The 19858-nt window shown below is 41.8% G+C and overlaps 1 protein-coding gene across 7 annotated transcripts in view; it reads left to right on the top strand.

Moving 5' to 3' along the window:
- Positions 1 to 19858, top strand: part of ryr1b (ryanodine receptor 1b (skeletal)) — a 63369-nt gene that overhangs the window by 29067 nt on the left and 14444 nt on the right. For 4 of the 7 annotated variants that reach the window (XM_029518193.1, XM_029518195.1, XM_029518191.1 and 1 more), the window contains exons 38-84: positions 109 to 220; positions 316 to 459; positions 734 to 1007; positions 1288 to 1405; positions 1498 to 1630; positions 2237 to 2331; positions 2415 to 2550; positions 2628 to 2811; positions 3162 to 3273; positions 3393 to 3513; positions 3596 to 3765; positions 3920 to 4140; positions 4370 to 4460; positions 4759 to 4899; positions 4987 to 5150; positions 5497 to 5575; positions 5685 to 5774; positions 5945 to 6100; positions 6325 to 6402; positions 6508 to 6583; positions 6671 to 6794; positions 7571 to 7686; positions 7780 to 7847; positions 8054 to 8175; positions 8442 to 8491; positions 9289 to 9349; positions 9451 to 9577; positions 9667 to 9775; positions 9863 to 9944; positions 10225 to 10355; positions 10477 to 10797; positions 11146 to 11386; positions 11490 to 11577; positions 11673 to 11765; positions 12178 to 12192; positions 13750 to 13920; positions 14187 to 14246; positions 14326 to 14460; positions 14564 to 14676; positions 14793 to 14889; positions 14992 to 15098; positions 15190 to 15241; positions 15436 to 15516; positions 18558 to 18657; positions 19170 to 19249; positions 19367 to 19443; positions 19582 to 19655. In XM_029518193.1, coding sequence (XP_029374053.1) covers positions 109 to 220; positions 316 to 459; positions 734 to 1007; positions 1288 to 1405; positions 1498 to 1630; positions 2237 to 2331; positions 2415 to 2550; positions 2628 to 2811; positions 3162 to 3273; positions 3393 to 3513; positions 3596 to 3765; positions 3920 to 4140; positions 4370 to 4460; positions 4759 to 4899; positions 4987 to 5150; positions 5497 to 5575; positions 5685 to 5774; positions 5945 to 6100; positions 6325 to 6402; positions 6508 to 6583; positions 6671 to 6794; positions 7571 to 7686; positions 7780 to 7847; positions 8054 to 8175; positions 8442 to 8491; positions 9289 to 9349; positions 9451 to 9577; positions 9667 to 9775; positions 9863 to 9944; positions 10225 to 10355; positions 10477 to 10797; positions 11146 to 11386; positions 11490 to 11577; positions 11673 to 11765; positions 12178 to 12192; positions 13750 to 13920; positions 14187 to 14246; positions 14326 to 14460; positions 14564 to 14676; positions 14793 to 14889; positions 14992 to 15098; positions 15190 to 15241; positions 15436 to 15516; positions 18558 to 18657; positions 19170 to 19249; positions 19367 to 19443; positions 19582 to 19655 — 5590 coding nt within the window. The remainder of the gene's footprint in view (positions 1 to 108; positions 221 to 315; positions 460 to 733; positions 1008 to 1287; positions 1406 to 1497; positions 1631 to 2236; positions 2332 to 2414; positions 2551 to 2627; positions 2812 to 3161; positions 3274 to 3392; positions 3514 to 3595; positions 3766 to 3919; positions 4141 to 4369; positions 4461 to 4758; positions 4900 to 4986; positions 5151 to 5496; positions 5576 to 5684; positions 5775 to 5944; positions 6101 to 6324; positions 6403 to 6507; positions 6584 to 6670; positions 6795 to 7570; positions 7687 to 7779; positions 7848 to 8053; positions 8176 to 8441; positions 8492 to 9288; positions 9350 to 9450; positions 9578 to 9666; positions 9776 to 9862; positions 9945 to 10224; positions 10356 to 10476; positions 10798 to 11145; positions 11387 to 11489; positions 11578 to 11672; positions 11766 to 12177; positions 12193 to 13749; positions 13921 to 14186; positions 14247 to 14325; positions 14461 to 14563; positions 14677 to 14792; positions 14890 to 14991; positions 15099 to 15189; positions 15242 to 15435; positions 15517 to 18557; positions 18658 to 19169; positions 19250 to 19366; positions 19444 to 19581; positions 19656 to 19858) is intronic. The other 3 variants (XM_029518194.1, XM_029518197.1, XM_029518192.1) reach the window with 2 other exon arrangements.

Genomic DNA, 19858 nt, shown 5'->3' with positions numbered 1-19858 from the left:
TGTGATCTCTTGGTGTATCATAGAAAACACAGTGACACCAATAAACCCCACAATGAGGACAAACATGCTAATATGCTAATGGACTGTCTTCCTCTCCTACTTTTCAAGGTTCTTTTGCTGACCAACTTCAAGCAGGATCCAGAGGATGAGGAGTGTCCAGTGCCAGAAGACGTTCGAGAAACTCTGTCGGAGTTCCACAACGACCTCTTGCTTCACTGTGGTGAGAAATTCTTTTACGATTCTAGTTGTTCTTTAACCCAGCACATTTTTTTTTCTTTTAGTACTTTTAATACAGTGTTCCCATTTTACACACAGGTATACATGTTGAGCAGGAGGCAGAAGAGGAGGAGGTCGACACCTCACTGAGGGGCAGACTTCTTAGTATGGTGGATAAGATCAAGAGCCTGCGTAAGAAAGAAGAGGAAGAGAAGCCAGAGGTTGAGGAAGAGCCAAAACCCAGTAAGAGTAATAAGCTAACTTAAATCCGATTAATATCTGGCAAAAGTTGGTGGTTAGTGCTAACTTTCTGTATTATTACCACTATTCAATCACTTATAGGACCATAAAACAATGAGGCAACAGATGTTTAATAATTTGGAAATAAAAACAGGCAATATTCATATCTAAATATAGTCATTGAATGCAGACGCACCAGCTACTCCAAAAACATTAAAACTCCAACTTTAAATATTCATTCTGCGTGACACTGACACTCTCTCTCTGCTTCACTAAGGCACCCTTCAGGAACTGATCTCTCACACCATGATACACTGGGCACAGGAGTCCTTTATCCAGAACCCAGAGCTGGTTCGTCTCATGTTCAGCCTTCTCCACAGGCAGTACGATGGCCTGGGCGAACTGATCCGAGCGCTGCCCAAAGCCTATGCCATCAACGCTGTGTCTGTTCAGGACACAATGGACCTGCTTGAGTGTTTGGGGCAGATACGTTCACTGCTTATTGTGCAGATGGGCCCAGAAGAAGAGCGACTCATGATCCAGAGCATCGGGTCAGTGTTGGGGTGAATTGTACCCTGTAATGTAGGCTTCTGTAAATCTGGTAAACATGAAAGAGGTGATGTTGATATTACATTTTGCTCCAAATAATATATAACTTAGGATTTATGAGTTGAACTACACTGCTATAATTTTTGAAATATGAACATTAATTTGTTTATTGGAATTAGGGTCTAAATTATTTTTTTCATTCATGTTTGTTTTCTAATGCATCACTCATTAAACTTTTCATATGATCTTATTTTTCCATAAAAAAAAATAAAAAAAATACAGGAATATAATGAACAACAAGGTTTTCTACCAACACCCAAATCTAATGAGAGCTCTCGGTATGCATGAGACTGTCATGGAGGTGATGGTGAATGTGTTGGGCGGAGGAGGTGACTCAAAGGTAGCTAAGTAGTTTGTTTCCTATTCATTCTTATGACTTGAGCAGTTCATAGCAGAGTAGATTTAATGCATCATTATACATTTTTACCCTAGGAGATCCGATTCCCTCAAATGGTGACAAACTGCTGCCGTTTCCTGTGTTACTTCTGTCGTATCAGCCGACAGAACCAGCGCTCCATGTTTGACCATCTGAGCTACCTGCTTCAGAACAGTGGCATCGGCTTGGGTTAGTGTCAGCATGGAAGAATTCAATTTTTATCTTTTTTGATTTGTCCAAAGCAGCTTAAGACCCCTTAAGGACCCAAAACCAGTACACTGTGAAACTAGAGCAACTTTACTTGAAACACTTTTCTGTGTAGCCCAGACAGGATAAACATACGCTTTATTGCCAAAAGTATTCGCTCAGCTGCGTTGATTGCCATATGAACTTAAGTGACATCCCATTCTTAATCCATAGAGTTTAATATGACGTCGGTCCACCCTTTGCATACCGGGGCAAAGACAAAATGTGCTGGTCACACACAGGCAGGGTGCACAATGGTGAAATCACTCCACAGAGGAATGCTGGAAGATCTTGCATGGAGGCCAGTAATGGTAGAGAAGGAGAGGCTTATATTGTGGTTTAATAGGTGATGAGCTGCTTAGCTGGTTCACAGGTGAATAGCAGTTGGTAGATGAGGTGGGAGAGATGGGTAACACCAGGAAAGGACCATGACATTAATGAAAACACCAAAGCTAATACTAATGCATTACACTTTAGAAAAATTGAGGAGAATGATGATGTATATGAGGGAAAGAATGCAGACTCACTGTGTTTATTTTACATTTGCAGGAATGAGGGGGTCCACACCTCTGGACGTAGCTGCTGCTTCCTGCATTGACAACAATGAGCTGGCTTTGGCTTTACAAGAGCAGGACCTAGAAATGGTTTGAAAAGATTGAAAATGGCAAGAAAGAAAAAGACATGATAGGGTACACTTATCAGCTCATGGTGTTTCTTGGTGATGTAGGTGGTGACATACTTGGCAGGCTGCGGACTGCAGATGTGCCCAATGCTCCTGTCTAAGGGTTACCCCGACATTGGCTGGAACCCCTGCGGTGGAGAGCGATACCTGGATTTCCTCCGCTCTACCGTGTTTGTGAATGGTCAGCCCCCTCAAGTAATGATGAAACTTTTATGTCTGGGGCAATCTTCTCTAAAATTTGCAACCCACTGCTCACAGGAGAGAGCGTGGAGGAGAACGCCAATGTTGTGGTCCGTCTGCTCATCCGTCGACCCGAGTGCTTTGGCCCAGCCCTGAGAGGAGAGGGTGGAAACGGTCTACTGGCTGCCATGGAGGAGGCTATCAAAATCTCAGAGGATCCAGCCCGAGATGGACCCACTGTCAAGAAAGACAGACGCTTTATGTAAGTAATGGCACAGTAGGAAGTTGTTCCTTGCCACTGTCGCCAAGTGCTTGCTCATCTGGGGATCGGTTGGGTCTCTTTAAATAAATTTATAAAGAGTTTGGTCTAGACTTGCTCTATGTGTGAAGTTCCTTGATGCAACTTTGTTATGGGGCTTGGTGCTGTATAAATAAATTAGATTTGATTTGATTTGAACTACATAGAGGATATTAATGGCAACATTTGATAAAGCTGCATTGTTTGATTCAATAAATAACAACTAAGACAATGAATAAATCAACCAATTTGTTTGGTATACTGTTTTATAGCAGTGCCAAGTACAGTAAAAAAAAAATAATGTTCATTGGTAGGTTTGGTGGTGAGGAACAGCAGGAGGAGAACCGTGTGCATCTGGGAAATGCTATCATGTCTTTCTACTCAGCCCTGATTGATCTGCTGGGTCGTTGTGCCCCTGAGATGCATGTGAGTAGAATGCCTTTTCAAACCATTATCTTCTCTTAACCTTCCAGGAGCAGTCGTCAAGTTGTTGATGAGCTGATAGTTGGTTTCATACAGTACGCCTTAAATGTTTATATCTACAGGTGATCCAAGCAGGCAAGGGAGAAGCTCTAAGAATCAGGGCAATCCTTAGGTCTCTGGTGCCCATTGAAGACCTGGTGGGAGTCATCAGCTTGCCTGTGCAAATTCCAGCCCATGGCAAAGGTTAGACACAAAGGTGGCGTACAAACAAACTGTTACAAAACAATATAATTTTTTACATACGTGATTTTTTTCCAAACCTCAGATGGTCAGATTGTTGAGCCCAAGATGTCGGCCAGTTTTGTGCCAGACCACAAAGCCTCCATGGTTCTGTTCCTTGATAGAGTGTATGGTATTGAGAACCAGGACTTCTTGCTTCATGTGCTGGAGGTCGGCTTCCTGCCTGACATGAGAGCTGCAGCTTCTCTGGACACGGTGAGGAGGCAAAAACCCTAAACAGCAAGAGAAATGTCACCTCCATCAACTTCAGAAATCCATCTGTTGATGTGATTTTATGTTTTTCCCTCCCCAAAAATATTGCACTCAATGTTTGTTGTCATTGTTGCTCGCTCTTTTTCTCTGATTACAGGTGGCATTCAGTACAACTGAGATGGCCTTGGCGCTGAACCGCTACCTCTGCTCTGCTGTGTTGCCTCTACTCACTAAGTGTGCGCCACTGTTTGCTGGGACAGACCACCGTGCCATCATGATCGATTCTATGCTGCACACCATCTATCGTCTGTCCCGTGGCCGAGCCTTAACCAAAGCTCAGAGGGACGTCATCGAGGAGTGCCTCATGTCGCTCTGCAAGTCAGTGCTAAAAAAAAAAACAACAAAAAAAAAAAAAACAGAAATATGCTGCTTTCCACTGTTTGTTTTGCGTGAGAAGATCAGACATTAAAGAAAAAACAGCATACACATTCATATAGACTAAATATTCAAACTTGGGCACGAAAGACATGATGAAAATAATGTCATTGCTTATTTCAAATGGTTCCATTCTTAATTTGCTGATGAAGCATTTTGATGATATTCCCAGGTACCTTCGACCCTCCATGCTGCAGCATTTGCTTAGAAGGCTGGTATTTGATGTGCCCATCCTCAATGAATATGCAAAGATGCCTCTTAAGGTTTGTCTGTGGTTACATTTATTTTGTTTTGTTTGCTTGTATTGTTCTGACTTGTATTTTTTATGAGTAGAAAATAAAGCAGTATCAACCATAAACAAAAATAAAGTTAGCATACTTTACATGGGCAATGCACGAGCTGCTATCAGTTTAAACACTGGTATGGTAGATGATGGTAAAGTTGGGAGAGCCAGTACAAAAGCATATATTAAAATACAGTTATTATCGTCTAAGTTCAAACTTTATATTTATTATATCTGATATATGTCCTTGACTTGGCTCTGTAACTTGACTATTTCAGCTGCTGACCAATCACTATGAGCGCTGCTGGAAGTATTACTGCTTGCCTAATGGATGGGCTAACTTTGGGGTGACTTCAGAGGAAGAGCTGCATCTTTCTCGCAAACTCTTTTGGGGAATCTTTGAATCTTTGGCACACAAGGTGAGACATGTCGTCCTCCTACTTTGTTACAGGTTTGAAGTTCATGCCCTTACCAACTGGACTTTTCTTATGTCTTTTACGCCATAGAAATTTGATGCAGAACTCTTCAAGATTGCCATGCCCTGCCTCTGTGCCATAGCAGGAGCCATCCCTCCTGACTATGTGGATGCCACCTATTCCTCCCACACTGAGAAAAAGGCCTCTGTAGATGCTGAAGGCAACTTTGATCCCAAACCAGTGGAGACCACCAAGTAAACACACAGAGGATAAGTCTAGTACAATAATAGTTCACAGTGATCCACAGAACCAAATTTGTACAATGTAATGTGCTTTAATGCACACACAGAATGACAAAGTATGTGAAACAACAGTCTCATTTAAACACCAGGTTCAACATTAGGGTTATACTACTTTAATGCATTTGGGTTTGATTCTAATTCAGGTTTATTATTCTAAGATTTATTATTTATGTGCTCCTTTCATGAACCTGTTTTCTATGGGAACATTCATAATTTAGTGCAAGCAAATAATTCAAAAGTTAACATTTTCATAATTTATAACCTATGTAGTATTAAATAAGGACGAATTAATTTACAGTACCATCATCCCAGAGAGGCTGGATGTTTTCATCAACAAGTATGCAGAGCACACTCATGACAGATGGGCCTTTGAAAAGGTCAGTTATGAAAACTGTAACTTGCCAGATATAAACTATGTCCCTGTTTCTAATTTGAAATTTGAAAAACTTTGTTATGGTTGTCCTCAATTTTTAAATCAATTTTCAGATTCAGAACAACTGGACCTATGGAGAGTTGTTAGATGAGAATGCTAAGACGCACCCAATGCTGCGGCCATACAAAACATTCTCTGAAAAGGTAATACTCTTCTTTTCTTGACTCTCTTTTTTTTTATCAGAACTTTGCTTTCAGATCTGAGGAACCCAGGACTTGGAAGCTAGTATCCTGGTGCCATGAAAACGTTATGAAAATATTTAGCAATTTTCACGTAGTTCATGGTTATAAGTTCCATTATTTCTGTTTCTCAGGACAAGGAGATCTATCGTTGGCCCATTAAGGAATCCATCAAGGCCATGTTGGCCTGGGAGTGGACCTTGGAGAAAGCCAGGGACGGGGAAGGAGAAGTTGACAAGAAGGCTGCCGCCGCCACCACTGCCACTCGGAAGATCTCTCAAACCGCTCAGGTACAAGAGAGCAGTGGAAAACTCAACCATCCTCTCAGTTTGTTCTCACAAAGGAAAGAGAATCAACGATGAATCTCTTAGTGATCTGGAGTGACTGGAGTCTCATTAATGTTTATATTCCAATACATTCTGTCCTTGGGGTTAATTAAATAGGTGAAACAATGCTGCACATTAGATCTCAGATCTCCTGGAATCCTTTAGAAATCCCTGTGTTCTATTTTCAGGCCACTTATGATCCCAGTCATGGCTACAACCCCCAGCCAATAGACATCTCAGGGATGGCTCTGTCCAGGGAGTTGCAGGTATTTCTTTTTGTCACATCTATCAGCGCTCTCTTGCAGCTCTTATAATTGGTTACGCATGTGTAAGCAACTTGAAAGATTGATTATCATACCCTTTTCCTGCAGTCAATGGCAGAACAGCTGGCAGAAAACTATCACAACACCTGGGGCAGGAAGAAGAAGCTGGAGCTCCAGGCCAAAGGTAGAAGGGTTTCTATTACACATCTTTAGATGTTTTCTGTGTCTACTGTGCAGTCTTAATTCCCCAAATGATCTTTGCTCCTGTTAGGCGGTGGCACCCATCCACTCCTTGTTCCATATGACACCCTGACGGCTAAAGAGAAGGCGAGGGACAGGGAGAAGGCCCAGGACTTGCTCAAGTTCCTCCAGCTCAATGGCTACGCTGTGACAAGGTAGGCATTTCAGTTTAGGATTGAACAGATTGGTAGTCCTGATCATCACATGGAGAGGTCAGATATCATCTACTGTAAAGACCTGCGTTGATTAGCCAGCTGATGTTGTGCCTCTCTCTCTGGCTATTTTTGTCATTTGTTACGCTACTATTCTTGCATCTCATCAGATATGCATAGAGAAATTGTCACAAGAGAGATTGAGAAATGTTGCAGTGAAATGCAAGTGATAGTTGTATTTCTTTGCCATTTGTCTATATCAGGTTACCCATCTAAGAAAAAGAAAAAGGAAAGTAATCTTTCTTTTTTCTTGTGGGGGTTGGGGTTCTCTCAGATAATAAAAAACAAACATGAAAAAATATCCCTTTTTTACATTTTTTATAGTGATTGGACTGTGTCGTGCACCATTACCATCACCCCAATAGTAAATGCCTTAATGATTCACCTCTATGTTTAATATCCCCATTCATGACACACAAAGTACGTATAATACTTGTAATAGTGCTAAGTTAATATTCCTTCTCCTGGTTTGTATTTTAATCGGCAAATTTATTTATTTATTTATTTATTTTTCAGTTATGTTTCAGGGCTTCTTTTCATCGGTGAGAATACTATGTGGAATCATCCGTCCACTGTGATCAGACCAATACTTTTGATTTCCTATGTTGGTAGACAAAGAAATTAGCTCTGAAAGAGCACATACCAGACTGCTTTTGTTCTGCTTCTGTTTCTCTCTCTACATTTCTTGCATTTTGACTCCCTCTTGTCTCCAACCCCAGGGGTCTGAAGGACATGGAGCAGGACATTTCTTCTATTGAGAAGCGTTTTGCTTATGGCTTCCTCCAGAAGCTTCTGAAGTGGATGGACATCGCCCAGGAGTTCATTGCTCATCTTGGTACTGTGGTTTGAGAGGCAAATACTATTCAGCCAGTGATAGTGTGTACATTTGGACAAGAGACAAACGTATTATTCCTTTTGTTTTTAACAGAGGCTGTCGTTAGCAGTGGTAGAGTGGAGAAGTCACCACATGAACAAGAGATCAAATTCTTTGCCAAGGTGAGCTCCTTGATGGTTATTTGGATCTCTCCTTGCTTCTCTTTGACAGAGAAGCCGAGTCACTTTTCAGCACTTTAAACTGAAACCAGTTGTATTTTGAGTTGCTGTTTCTGAGCACATTGAAGTGGAGCTTCTATAGCAAGGAAGTATTTTAATAAAGATAATATTTAATCTTGGGTTGTTCTTTTTTTGTTCTTCTTTGTCAGATTCTCTTGCCGCTGGTAAATCAGTACTTCAAGAACCACTGTCTGTATTTCCTTTCCACTCCTGCAAAGGTGTTGGGTAGTGGAGGCCATTCCTCCAATAAAGAGAAGGAGATGATTGCAAGGTGTGTGCAGTAAAAACCTATTCAATAGACTGGTTTGTTCTCTGAATTATGTGATTTTACCATGTACCTTTCCTCATGTATAATACCTCCGCGTGATAGTGTCTGTCCTCTCCTTTTTCATCTCCTCATCTCTCCTTTTATGCAATATCCTTTATTTCCGTGACTTCCCTTTTGCTTTCTGTGCCACTTCAAACATCTTCTCCCTGTTTCTCCTTACTGTATTCCCTCCCTCTTCCTCCCTTTCCTCTTTTCTTCCCCTACCTCAGTATCTTCTGTAAGTTGGCTGCTTTGGTGAGGCACAGAGTATCTCTTTTTGGTAAGGAATCGGCATGGTGGTGTTATGCCCTGTCACCATCTCTATCCCTCTCCCTTTCTTTTTATCTATCCCGATCTTTTTGTTCCTCACTCCTCACTAACATGCTAATCAGCATTGTATCTCAGGTTCAGTCTATCCTACCTTGCTTTTGTTCTCTCTACCCTCCATTCTGCACCTCTTCTTCTAATGCTTCTCTCGTCTTAGCTCAGCTTCTGCTTGGCATTGATGTTTCCTGCAATCTGGTGATTTAAAAATGATGTTGCCATTAAGGCCTAGACTCAGATTGGTACACGCAACGTTGAGCATGAATGTCTGTCGCGGTGTCAAGGAGCCACAGATGGTATTGTACCGCAGCTCTGTGATGTGTTCTCTGCCTGGATCATGCGAGGCACTGTATGCTGGCTCACTAGTGCCACAGATTACATGACAGCGAAAGTGCACAGCTAAGCTACCACTTGAAAAGTTCCCATATCAAGCTGCAAAAAGGCAATCGGTTTTTAACTGCGACTATAGCCAATGGTTCAACTGTTCAATACTTACCTGTTTAAGTTGTCTGAGTTATGTAATATAAAACATCTGCAATTTGTTGAAATTTACGTTTTTCTTGTCCTTTTGTTTTTTGTCAGTGTTTTTCTTACCATAATCTGCTGTAACTGTAAGAACTGTTGTCTGTTTTTAATGTAGGGTCTATAAGAGTTATTCATCTTGAGATAAATCTGACCTAAAATTGAGCTTTTGAAAATGGACATGTACAGAAAGAGAGCTCTGACAGTACATCCTTTTTGTGCTTATTTCAGGAACAGACGCAAGCGCAGTGGTAAATTGTCTACACATTCTCTCTCGATCACTGGATGCCAGGTAACTCACGATCAATCCAGGGCTTCTTCAGGCTGAGAGAATATAGAAAAAAAGGCTATCTGACATCATTCATCCTATCTGTTTGTGCTCACTTTTTTAAGGACCGTTATGAAATCGGGCCCTGAGATTGTGAAGGCCGGCCTGCGTCAGTTCTTTGAGAGTGCTGCAGATGACATTGAAAAGATGGTTGAGAATCTAAAACTGGGCAAAGTGTCCAGTCGAAATCAGGTCAGAGACAGCGCCATATGCCACAATTTCACAATCTGGTTCTTTTATCAATTACTGATATCTGTGCGTGTTTGTGTGTTTTTTTGTAGGTTAAGGGTGTGGCCCAGAACATTAACTACACCACCAATGCCCTTTTGCCAGTTCTCACGTCACTGTTTGACCATATTGCCCAGCACCAGTTTGGGGATGACGTCATGTGTGAGTGAAGTGCTTCACTGCCTTAAATTACTTCATTTGGCCTTCAAAGGACTAACTCAAAACTGCCTCCCTTCTCTATATTCCCAGTGGACGACTTGCAAATATCCTGCTATCGCTTAATGTGCAGTATCTACTCTTTGGGCACCGTGAAGACACCACATGTAGAGAAGTAAGCACATATCTCTGAGGATTTACTAAGTCTAACACCAAGCTGCAAACATTTTTATTTCGCCAATTATTTAATTGGCAATTATTTATAAGTGATTCCAAGTAAAGGGCTGTAAAAGACGAAACACCGTCTAACCTTAGACACGTGGCTCAGAGGAAGGGTTAGGCAAATGTAAAGGTAATTGTTCTTCTTCATAGATGGATTGCGTGTTGATTTGTCCTTGCATTTGTCATCTTGTTATCATTTTGTTAAGGTTGCGTGGTGTTTTTCTCCTATGCAGACAGCGACCAGCTCTCGGCGAATGTTTGGCCCACTTAGCAGCTGCAATGCCTGTAGCCTTCCTTGAGCCAGAACTGAATGAGTTCAACATGTTCTCTGTTTACACCACCAAGACTCCCAGAGAGAGAGCCAGTGGGTTTTAGCATTTCACCTTCTCTTCCGTCGAAGCAAATTGTATTTTATTCTACCGGTAGAGTGTGTTTGATTTAATTTCATTTAATTGTCTACCTTTTTTGTCTGTTCTCTCCGTCAGTTCTGGGTCTTCCCAACCAAGTGGAGGAGCTGTGCCCAGACATCCCAGAGCTGGAGATCCTGATGAAAGAAATCCATGACCTGGCTGAGTCTGGGGCTCGCTACACAGAAATGCCACATGTTATTGAGATCACTTTGCCCATGTTGTGTAACTATCTCCCACGCTGGTGGGAGAGGGGCCCAGAGAATTTCCCTGAGCAGGAGGGCCGTCTCTGCACTGCTGTCACCTCTGAGCATCTCAACCAGCTGCTTGGTAGCATAATGAAGATTGTGGTTAACAACTTGGGTATAGATGAGGCCTCCTGGATGAAGAGATTGGCAGGTGAGTGAAGGGGAGGGGGTTCACCGCAAACTGGAGGGGTTTCAGATGATGACATGTTAAGGTCTGGCCACCATAGGGGAGGATGCTTCTGCTGACACTGCTTGCAACTGATGCAACTGCAAAGTCTAATCTGGGGGCCTTTTCAGTTTGACACTTTTTTCAAAAGAAGTCAGAGTCTTTGTGCTGCCTTATGCATTGATTTAACTGCAAATGTTTAAATAATGGGCTTACAACCTGCTACATTATATTTTTGATTCCTTTTTCACATTGTGCACATCTAAACGACGCTATACGTGCTCAGTGGAGTTACCAGTGGCAATAGCTGTTTCGTGTGTCCCCCTTGTACAGTGTTCGCCCAGCCAATTGTCAGTAGGGCTAAATCAGAGATGCTTAAATCCCACTTCATCCCCACCATGGAAAAGCTGAAGAAGCGCTCAGGGAAAGTTGTGGCTGAGGAGGATCACCTGCGTATGGAGGGCAAGACAGAAGTGGACAGTGAAAATGGGACCATCCGAGATGAGTTTGCTGTGCTGTGTCGTGACCTGTATGCTCTCTACCCATTGCTCATCCGCTATGTGGACAATAACAGGTAATGTCGTCTGCTCTAGATAACTTACACATTAACCCTTTAAGCTTTGTTTTGATACTGGAGTCACTAAATGATAAACAGTCATTGTTGTCTTTGTCTCTAGAGCGAGGTGGCTGACCTGCCCAGATCCAGATGCAGAGGAACTGTTTAGGATGGTGGGAGAGGTCTTTATTTTCTGGTCCAAATCCCATGTGAGTATTCTGGTGTCAGTGAAATCTGTTCTTACATTTCTGTGATTGGTGTCGCGACTTGCCATTCAAACCTCGTCCTGTGTTATTTATTACAGAACTTTAAAAGGGAGGAGCAGAACTTTGTGGTGATGAATGAGATCAACAACATGTCCTTCCTGACCGCAGACAGTAAGAGCAAAATGAGCAAGGTGAGAGAAGACAAGCAGATGAACGGCCAACAGAGCCTGATACTTGATAAGATGTTTTATTCACTTACATAATTAGAGAAGTAACTCATTAAGTAACTAAATTCTAATAATTAATATTTCACTAACTCCACTCATTTCAATCAGGGAAAGATTCAACCCATTTTAATCTGTTCTCAGCTGTGATATCCTTTCTTTCACTTAAGTTGTTACAGATAAGAATGTCAGGTAAATGATTGTTCTCTAATTAATAAGATTTTGTTCTTTTTCTGTGCAATAGGCTATTACATAACTAATGACATCTTTTTCCAGGACAATGTAAGTGGCACTGTTTAGCGTGCAGGCAGTAGTAGGAGTGTCGCTAACTGTGTTTTCTCCTTATATCCTGTGTCGGGGTTGGACGCTGGGCCGCTAGGCCGGAGATGGAGAGGTTAGACTGTGTTTGTGCACGAGCGCTGTGCTGATCGCATGGCACCTCTGAGTTTGGGCAGGCATTTCATCAAGCTCACCCTTCTTACACACACATTCCCCAGGACTTACACACATTCATACACACACAGCAACACAAACACACACACACACACACACGCAAAACAATAAGCTCACAGTATCACACATTTAGTAATACAGTGTTAATGCAAACCTATGGGTGAAATAAAGCTGCTTATGGTAAGGGTGTTTTTTCTGTCAGTGGGATATATTTGCTTTCATATTTGAGTAAAAAGTGTATGTGTTGTGTGTGTGTGTGTGTGCGTGTGTGTTTGTATATGTTTGAATAGAGATCTGGAGCGGCTTGATGAAAGGTCTTTGCAGTAGATCTTAGTGGCCTGAGAGGTTTCATGGCGCTCGGCTGATATCTCATTCGAAGTGTCCTCTGCTTCAGCCGAGCACCATCACTCTGTTTTTGTTTGATTAATAAGGAGTTTGCCTTCGTACCGTACCTGTTGGACACAGTTGTGGAGCACATGCTACTGTGCCACCTGTGAAGTTGAAACCTTGTTATTGACACTTGGATTCCTTTCAGCTTTTGTGGTAAAGATTCCTGCGCCGGGGGACTCTTCTCTTTTCATTATTATCATTGGCTTTGTGTTCATTACCTATTTACACCAAAACGCCGTTGTTGTAAACGCCCTCCCTGTTATCATTACATTTGTTTGGTTGATTTGCAGCATTTGTTGTTAGATGGGACTGTCGGGAAAACACCAAATAGCTGCCATCATATTTACTAACTGGACTCGTTACTCCATGCCTAATTCATTGACCCCCATAAAATTGTTAAATCTGTCAGTATGTTATCATTGTTTCATGTTTTACATGGTTGCTGTAGAAAAAATTAGATAACGTCCTCTCCTTGGCTATCAGATGGGCATTACTGAAGCCAGCCCCTGTTAGCTGATCCTCACGATGCCTCTCGCTGTCCAACATTTTTACCCAAATACCCACACTGGGGGCAGAGAGATTGCCGTGAGGCCAGACAACAGTCAGTAATGAGCACTGGCAGTCCCAGGACAGGAACGTGTGAGAAGAGCTCCAGGGCGATGGAGCTGGCCCCACAGACTTGTGCTGTTCTGCGTGCTGTCAGATGGACAGGATGTGTCCTGTCTGGTCTATGCACTACTAACAGTGAGGCTGCATTGTGTGCAATGACCGTAATTGATGCAGCATTGAAGCACGCGAAGCCTCAGCAAAGGTTGCTGTTTACAGGAAAAAAATCGTTGGTTTGTGTTCAACTGAGGCGTAATAATTTTCACTTGGTTAAATCTTAGTATCAGCATGTTATCATTTACAATGTTACTGGCAGCTGGCCTTCCCATTGCATCTGTTTCCCTAATTAATTTTGTGTTCGAACTAGTTTCCCCTCATCACTTTTATGTGACATGTTCTAAAGAGCCTCTGATGTCAGAGAATATGTATGTTCAGTGTGTAGTTGTTGGGGGTTTAGTCCAGACAATGATGGACTACTTCAAACTTTTCTTTTTCTCTTTAGTCTGGAGGTTCAGAGCAGGAGCGCACCAAGAAAAAGCGGCGCGGAGATCGCTACTCCGTGCAGACCTCCCTTATCGTAGCAGCACTGAAGAAGATGCTTCCCATTGGCCTCAACATGTGCTCTCCTGCAGACCAGGAGCTGATCAATCTTGCCAAGATCAGATACTCACTGGTATATCGATGAGTCAAAGCTCTGTAAACATGCTGTCTTCAAACATTTAAAAAGTGGCCCATATGAAACGCATTTTCTCAAATCTTTGTTTTATGGAAAGAAGATTTCCTACAAAGTTAAATTTTTTGTAATAGTTGAGTTTAGTTGAGTTTAGTTCTTAAGGGGCTGATATACATGTACTACTACATGTATATACTACTTGTTAGTAAGCTGGGCGTCTTGAATTGAAAAGTACATTTTCAATCTTGCATTATCTTCTCTTGTAGAAAGACACAGATGAAGAAGTGAGGGAGTTCTTGCACAACAACCTTCATCTTCAGGGCAAGGTGGGTGGACTTCATTGTTCCACCAATTAAAGATGAAAGAAAAATATCGAAATATGTATTTCAATGTATATGGTCTCAGGAGGAAGACCCAGCTATGCGCTGGCAGATGTCTCTTTACAAGGAGATGTCTGGAAAGGCTGAAGATGCTGAGCAGCCTGACAAGGTGGTTAAAAGAGTACAAGAGGTGTCTGCTGTTCTTTACCATATTGAGGTGGTGAGTATGAACACAAATTCAAGTGCTTTGTGGCCAACACACGTGACGTGCGCATAAAAGGTCAATCGCAACCTAATTGTTGGATATTGTTTGCTTGCCTTAGACGGAGCACCCCTTCAAATCAAAGAAAATGGCTTGGCATAAGCTGCTGTCCAAACAGCGGCGCAGGGCAGTGGTGGCCTGTTTCAGGATGACACCCCTGTACAACATTCCCACGTAATAATTTCCTTTCGTACTCCCTGAAAAACATCTATGATAAAATCACGAGCCTTATAGACACTGTTAAGTCTCAGTGACTTCTAATTAAGTGTCATTGACTTCTTGTTGCACAGGCACAGAGCAACAAACATGTTCTTGGATGCATATAAGCGCAACTGGTTAGAGACTGAGGGTTGCTCATTTGAGGACAAGATGATTGACGACTTGTCAGTAAGTCACTCTCCACTTGTTTCGGAAAATTAGAATTGATTACGCGTGCCATTTTGCCCACATTACTGATTCGTCGTGATTCGTCTGATCACCAATAATTAGAAAGCCATGGAGGAAGAGGAGGAAGAGGACGAAGAAACCGAGACGAAGCCTGACCCCCTTCACCAGCTGATTCTTCATTTCAGCCGCACAGCCCTCACAGAAAAAATGTAAGAGCCTTTCCCTCCTTGTGCAACTCAGCTTTGTCACCTGTTCATCAGCGTGCCTCCCTGACTCTTGTCATATCTTGTGTTATTACAGTAAACTTGTTGTTGACCATCTCTATATGTCGTATGCTGATATTATGGCAAAGGTAAGACCTCTGGATAGCTGCAGATCATCAGAGTTGCCATTTCCAACTGAAATAATTAAAACCCTTTACGTGAATGGATTTTTTTTGCTTAGCCTAAACTTCATATGCAACAATACTTTGCTTAGCCTTGTCAGGATGTGGTGGTAAGATCTGATGGCAATCTTGGTCACTGACTTGCTGTCGTCTCCCACCAGAGCTGCCACATTGGTGAGGAAGACGAAGGGGGAGAACAGGAGGGGGAGGAGCCATCCTTTGAGGTGCGACAGACAGAGATGGTATGGGGGGACCAGGGGAAGGGGTACAGGGGAGTCAGCGGAGAAGCACCTCCCCACGCACTGAGTGACCACACCACACCATCACACTCGGCACACCCCCCCACCCCAACCTTTGATTACAACATATCTCTTTTTTTTTTTTTTTTTCTACCTGGCATTTCTCTTTTCACTCACACCACTTGTCTATTTCCTGGTATGGTGGACTGACCTGTGCATGCCTTTGATGGACTTGGCCCGACAGTCGTCTCAATGTTGTAGACTCAAATTAGTTTTTTCTAAATTGCATGACATGAGCACAGCCAGATGGTGCAGCGAAAGACATCAAAATGAAACAAGCAAACAAGGACAACAACAACAACAACAAAAAAAAAAAAATAATTTTTGCCAGCTATTTATTTTAGAATCACAATTTCCAAGCATGATGTAGTTCTGAAACAGGTTGATTTCCTGCTGCGAATTAGATATTTTTGCTCTATTGGGGCCAAAATGCTGCTGTAGACATATTGGGTACAATTTAAAACTCCCAAAGAGGCTATTTAGCTGAGCCACCAAATTAGTGCAACAATGAATATAGACAAATGTGTGCACCTAACAAAGTATATAATTAGCAAATCAACTATCTAGCAAAGTGACAATTTGATATCTCAATGATTTCTTTTACCTCAAAGGAAAGCAGCAGCAATGGAGACTTGCAGGATTTCCTGGCATATGTATATATATATATTCCTTTTTGGGTACATGTATTTTCACTGCAATGTGATGCTGCCATTCAAGACTGAAGTGAGCAGCTACATTCTGAAATAGTATGCAGCAGGTTCTGTAAAGATTAGAGCCAGCTTTCTTGTGTTGAGCGTGTGTGTATGTGGTCAGAGTCTCCCAGACTTGAATCACCTTTTCCTGACTTACACAGTCCAGTACTCACCTGCTAATGTGTTTACCAATATGGACTCACCTGACAATCCTAATTCAAGACCTAACTACTGACAAGTAACTGATTTTGTTTGTCTTTATTTTGAATTGGACAATGTAAAGAAGTCTCCCTCTCTGTGCTCACCATCGACTACCTTTGGAAAAGCCTGCACAGTCAGCCATGCACAGCCACACACACACAGACACAGACGCACACATGAATCTTATACTCCATTCATAACAAAGCCATGCAGTTTGCTCAAAAGATGAGCAGAGCCTCTGCAATTAGAGGAAAGTTGCTCCCTAAACACAGTCAGGCCTATTAGGGAGGGGGGTGGATGGAGGGAGGGGTAGGTAACCCTGTTTTGGGTGGGGTTTCATGCATGATGTGTGGTGGGTGGGTCAAATCTAACCTCTTTTGTCAACAGGATGGTTGTTGAGAGCAGCTGCATTATGATTTGTTACAAAAGCAGGAAAATGCTGTCATGTTAATGCAGGAAAGTACAGCACAGTAACAATGTAGAGTAACACATTTAAACCCATTAAATGACATGATTCCATTTATTTTATTCTCAAATAACTACTGTTAGGGTTAGGGTTAGGGTTAGGGCTTACAGTAGCATTTGTGACTTCAAAAGAGTCCAGTATTAAATGATTAAAGAACACCGTATTTTGCGGACCATAAGGCGCAATATCAGTGAACAGGTCTATTTTCATACATAAGGAGCATGATAAAACATATATAAAGTGAAACAAAACAGTCACATAAGTCGAACTTGCACTACATAATTAGTTATCTAACATTGTGTGACATTGCAACCCATATCCAACCAAGGACCAACATTAATACAACGTCCCTGTGTCAGCTGGGAATGTTCCGACTAAAACATTTTCACAGATTTTTGAGCTAAGTGTACCAAATAAAATTGGGTCGAGGTCAGTGAGCACAAGAATTCATACATAAGGCGCATTGCCGCTTTTTGAGAAAATTTAAGGATTTTAAGCGTGCGTTATATTGTGAAAAATATGGTACTTAGGTTATAGTTAACTGAAGTAAATGCCTTTCCCTAATTTACCATAGTTGAACTAGAATGCTAACAGGAAACATACAGTTCTTCAGGCTCTAAGACGGAAGAACATGAAGTTGTACTGTTTGAAGCAGGAGGGCATGCCTAAGTTTTACTGAGCCAGTGTGCAGTGAGCAGTGTGTTTTATGCTCTGGAAATAAATGATTGCTACCATCAAATGTTTGCTGACAACTGGAATAATTACTATCACTAATATATGCTGTGTTCCCATAGAGGTGGATGAGTGTGTGCGCGTGTGCATGTGGGTGTGTGTGTGTGTGCATGTGTGAGTGAATAAAGAGCCACTGCTGTAGCAATTGTCTGAGCCATACGTCTGTATGATTTGAAGTATTTTTATCACTGTGAAAAACATCTTTTAAACATCAAATTCATTCAGAAGACAAAGTTCAGTGTTTGGCCAAAGGTTGTCGACTGTCCTTTCCGCCAGAAACAATCCCTTTAACTCAACCAAGCAAAGAGACAAAGTACTGCGATTCTTAGTCCTATGGGAGTCAAACCATACGCATATTAATGTGCATATTAATTATTCATGCTGCACAGAAATGAAAAGTGAGGAATTGTGTTCATAGTTTCATTTAGAGCACCTCTATTTCACATCAGAACCAGCAGTAGGTATTGAAAGGAGATGTCACAATATAAGGGCATGATAGAGGAGCTACAGTAGTTATTTATTTAGAAAAAAAACCAAAACAAAAACATTTTATACATTCAACTGCTTCTCAATTCGTCCTATAGTGTTTTTTTAATCTCATGTTTGTGTCAAGCTAACAAAGATCAGAAATATGACGGTAATTAAGTAGATTGAATTAATTAATTAAGTAAAACCAGCCAGTTCAAACATTAGCAGACTTTTTGATGTCTTCAGTTTAAATAGAAATGATAACTATTCAGTCACTTGATCATCATTAAGACATAATTATGAGGATGTGTGTGTGTGTGTGTGTGTGTGCGTGCGTGCGTGCGTGTGTGTGCGTGCGTGTGTGGGGGGCAGTGCAGTGTCTGTTGGCAGGGTTACAGCTGTGTCCCTCCTTCTCTTCTTCACAGGAAAAGGAGATGGAGAAACAGAGGCTTTTATACCAGCAGTCTCGTCTGCATGACCGCGGGGCTGCAGAGATGGTGTTACAGATGATTAGCGCCTGTAAAGGTAGCCGCTAATACAGTAGGACACATGCTCACACATACACATGTGAAGCTATATTCACAGATTTCGGGCCCTTTACTGTAACGGTAATCTGAGTAGAACTGTGTATAGCCACACAAAAAATGACATCAACAATGTTGTCACCCATAGCATACACTTTTGGAGCCATTATACTTCCATCGGGACTGTTTCTATAACATGAATCTGAGCAGACATTAATGACTTTTCCAAATTCATAATACTATTAGCGTGTATAAGATATGACACAGCACACACACGTTAAAAAGGAGAGGGGAGAGCCTTTCCTAAGGTTTTAGTAAATGTTAATATAAATAGTTTCTTTAGGTTTTGTGAAAACCACATCAACAGTGTTTACTAGTATTTAACATTTAAATACTAGGAAGTAGTAAGTAGTAGTAAGTAGTATTGAGATGGCACAGATGAAACATTGCTACTCTGACTACAGTGTTAAGTCTGGAAATGTTACACAGCGCTGATGTTTCTGCTTTTTTCAGGTGAACCAGGAGCCATGGTTTCTTCCACACTCAAACTGGGAATCTCCATCCTCAATGGAGGCAACAGTGATGTACAGCAGGTAAAAAGAGCCAAGTTATACACGCCATTTTTCCATTTCTCAGCCTAACTATGTTTATTTTTTATCAATCTGTTGACAATAAAAGTTTTGTTTTTCTGTTCTTTTGCCTGTGTGCAGAGGATGCTGGACTATCTGAAGGATAAAAAGGATGTGGGATTTTTCCTTAGCGTTCAGGCTCTGATGCAGACCTGCAGGTCTGTGATGAATTCATTTCATACCAACTCTGTCTTTTGGATAATTGAAGTTATGACGCTTGCAACCTAAACATTACTCTGCAAAAGTGGAAGAAACATTTGCTGCTCTGATGTTGACTGACTGATTGATGTTGGCAGCGTTTTGGACCTGAATGCTTTTGAGAGGCAGAACAAGGCTGAAGGACTTGGGATGGTTTCAGAGGAAGGCACCAGTGAGTTTGGTCTACAGCTTCTTGCTACCGCACAGTAACTGGACACACTGTCATACATTCTCCTCTCACACATCCTACATGTCCTACCTGTCTTGGCATTGGTTTGGGATACAATGGACATTTTTGTAGTTGTTGTGCCTAGTTTCTTCTGTGTGCATCTGTGTGTGTCAGAGTGTGCCTGTTCATGGATGCCTGGTTGCAGG

This window comes from Echeneis naucrates, chromosome 13, assembly GCF_900963305.1.
Source record: "Echeneis naucrates chromosome 13, fEcheNa1.1, whole genome shotgun sequence".
NCBI classification, from domain to species: domain Eukaryota; kingdom Metazoa; phylum Chordata; class Actinopteri; order Carangiformes; family Echeneidae; genus Echeneis; species Echeneis naucrates.
This window is presented reverse-complemented; position numbering and strand designations above follow the sequence as displayed.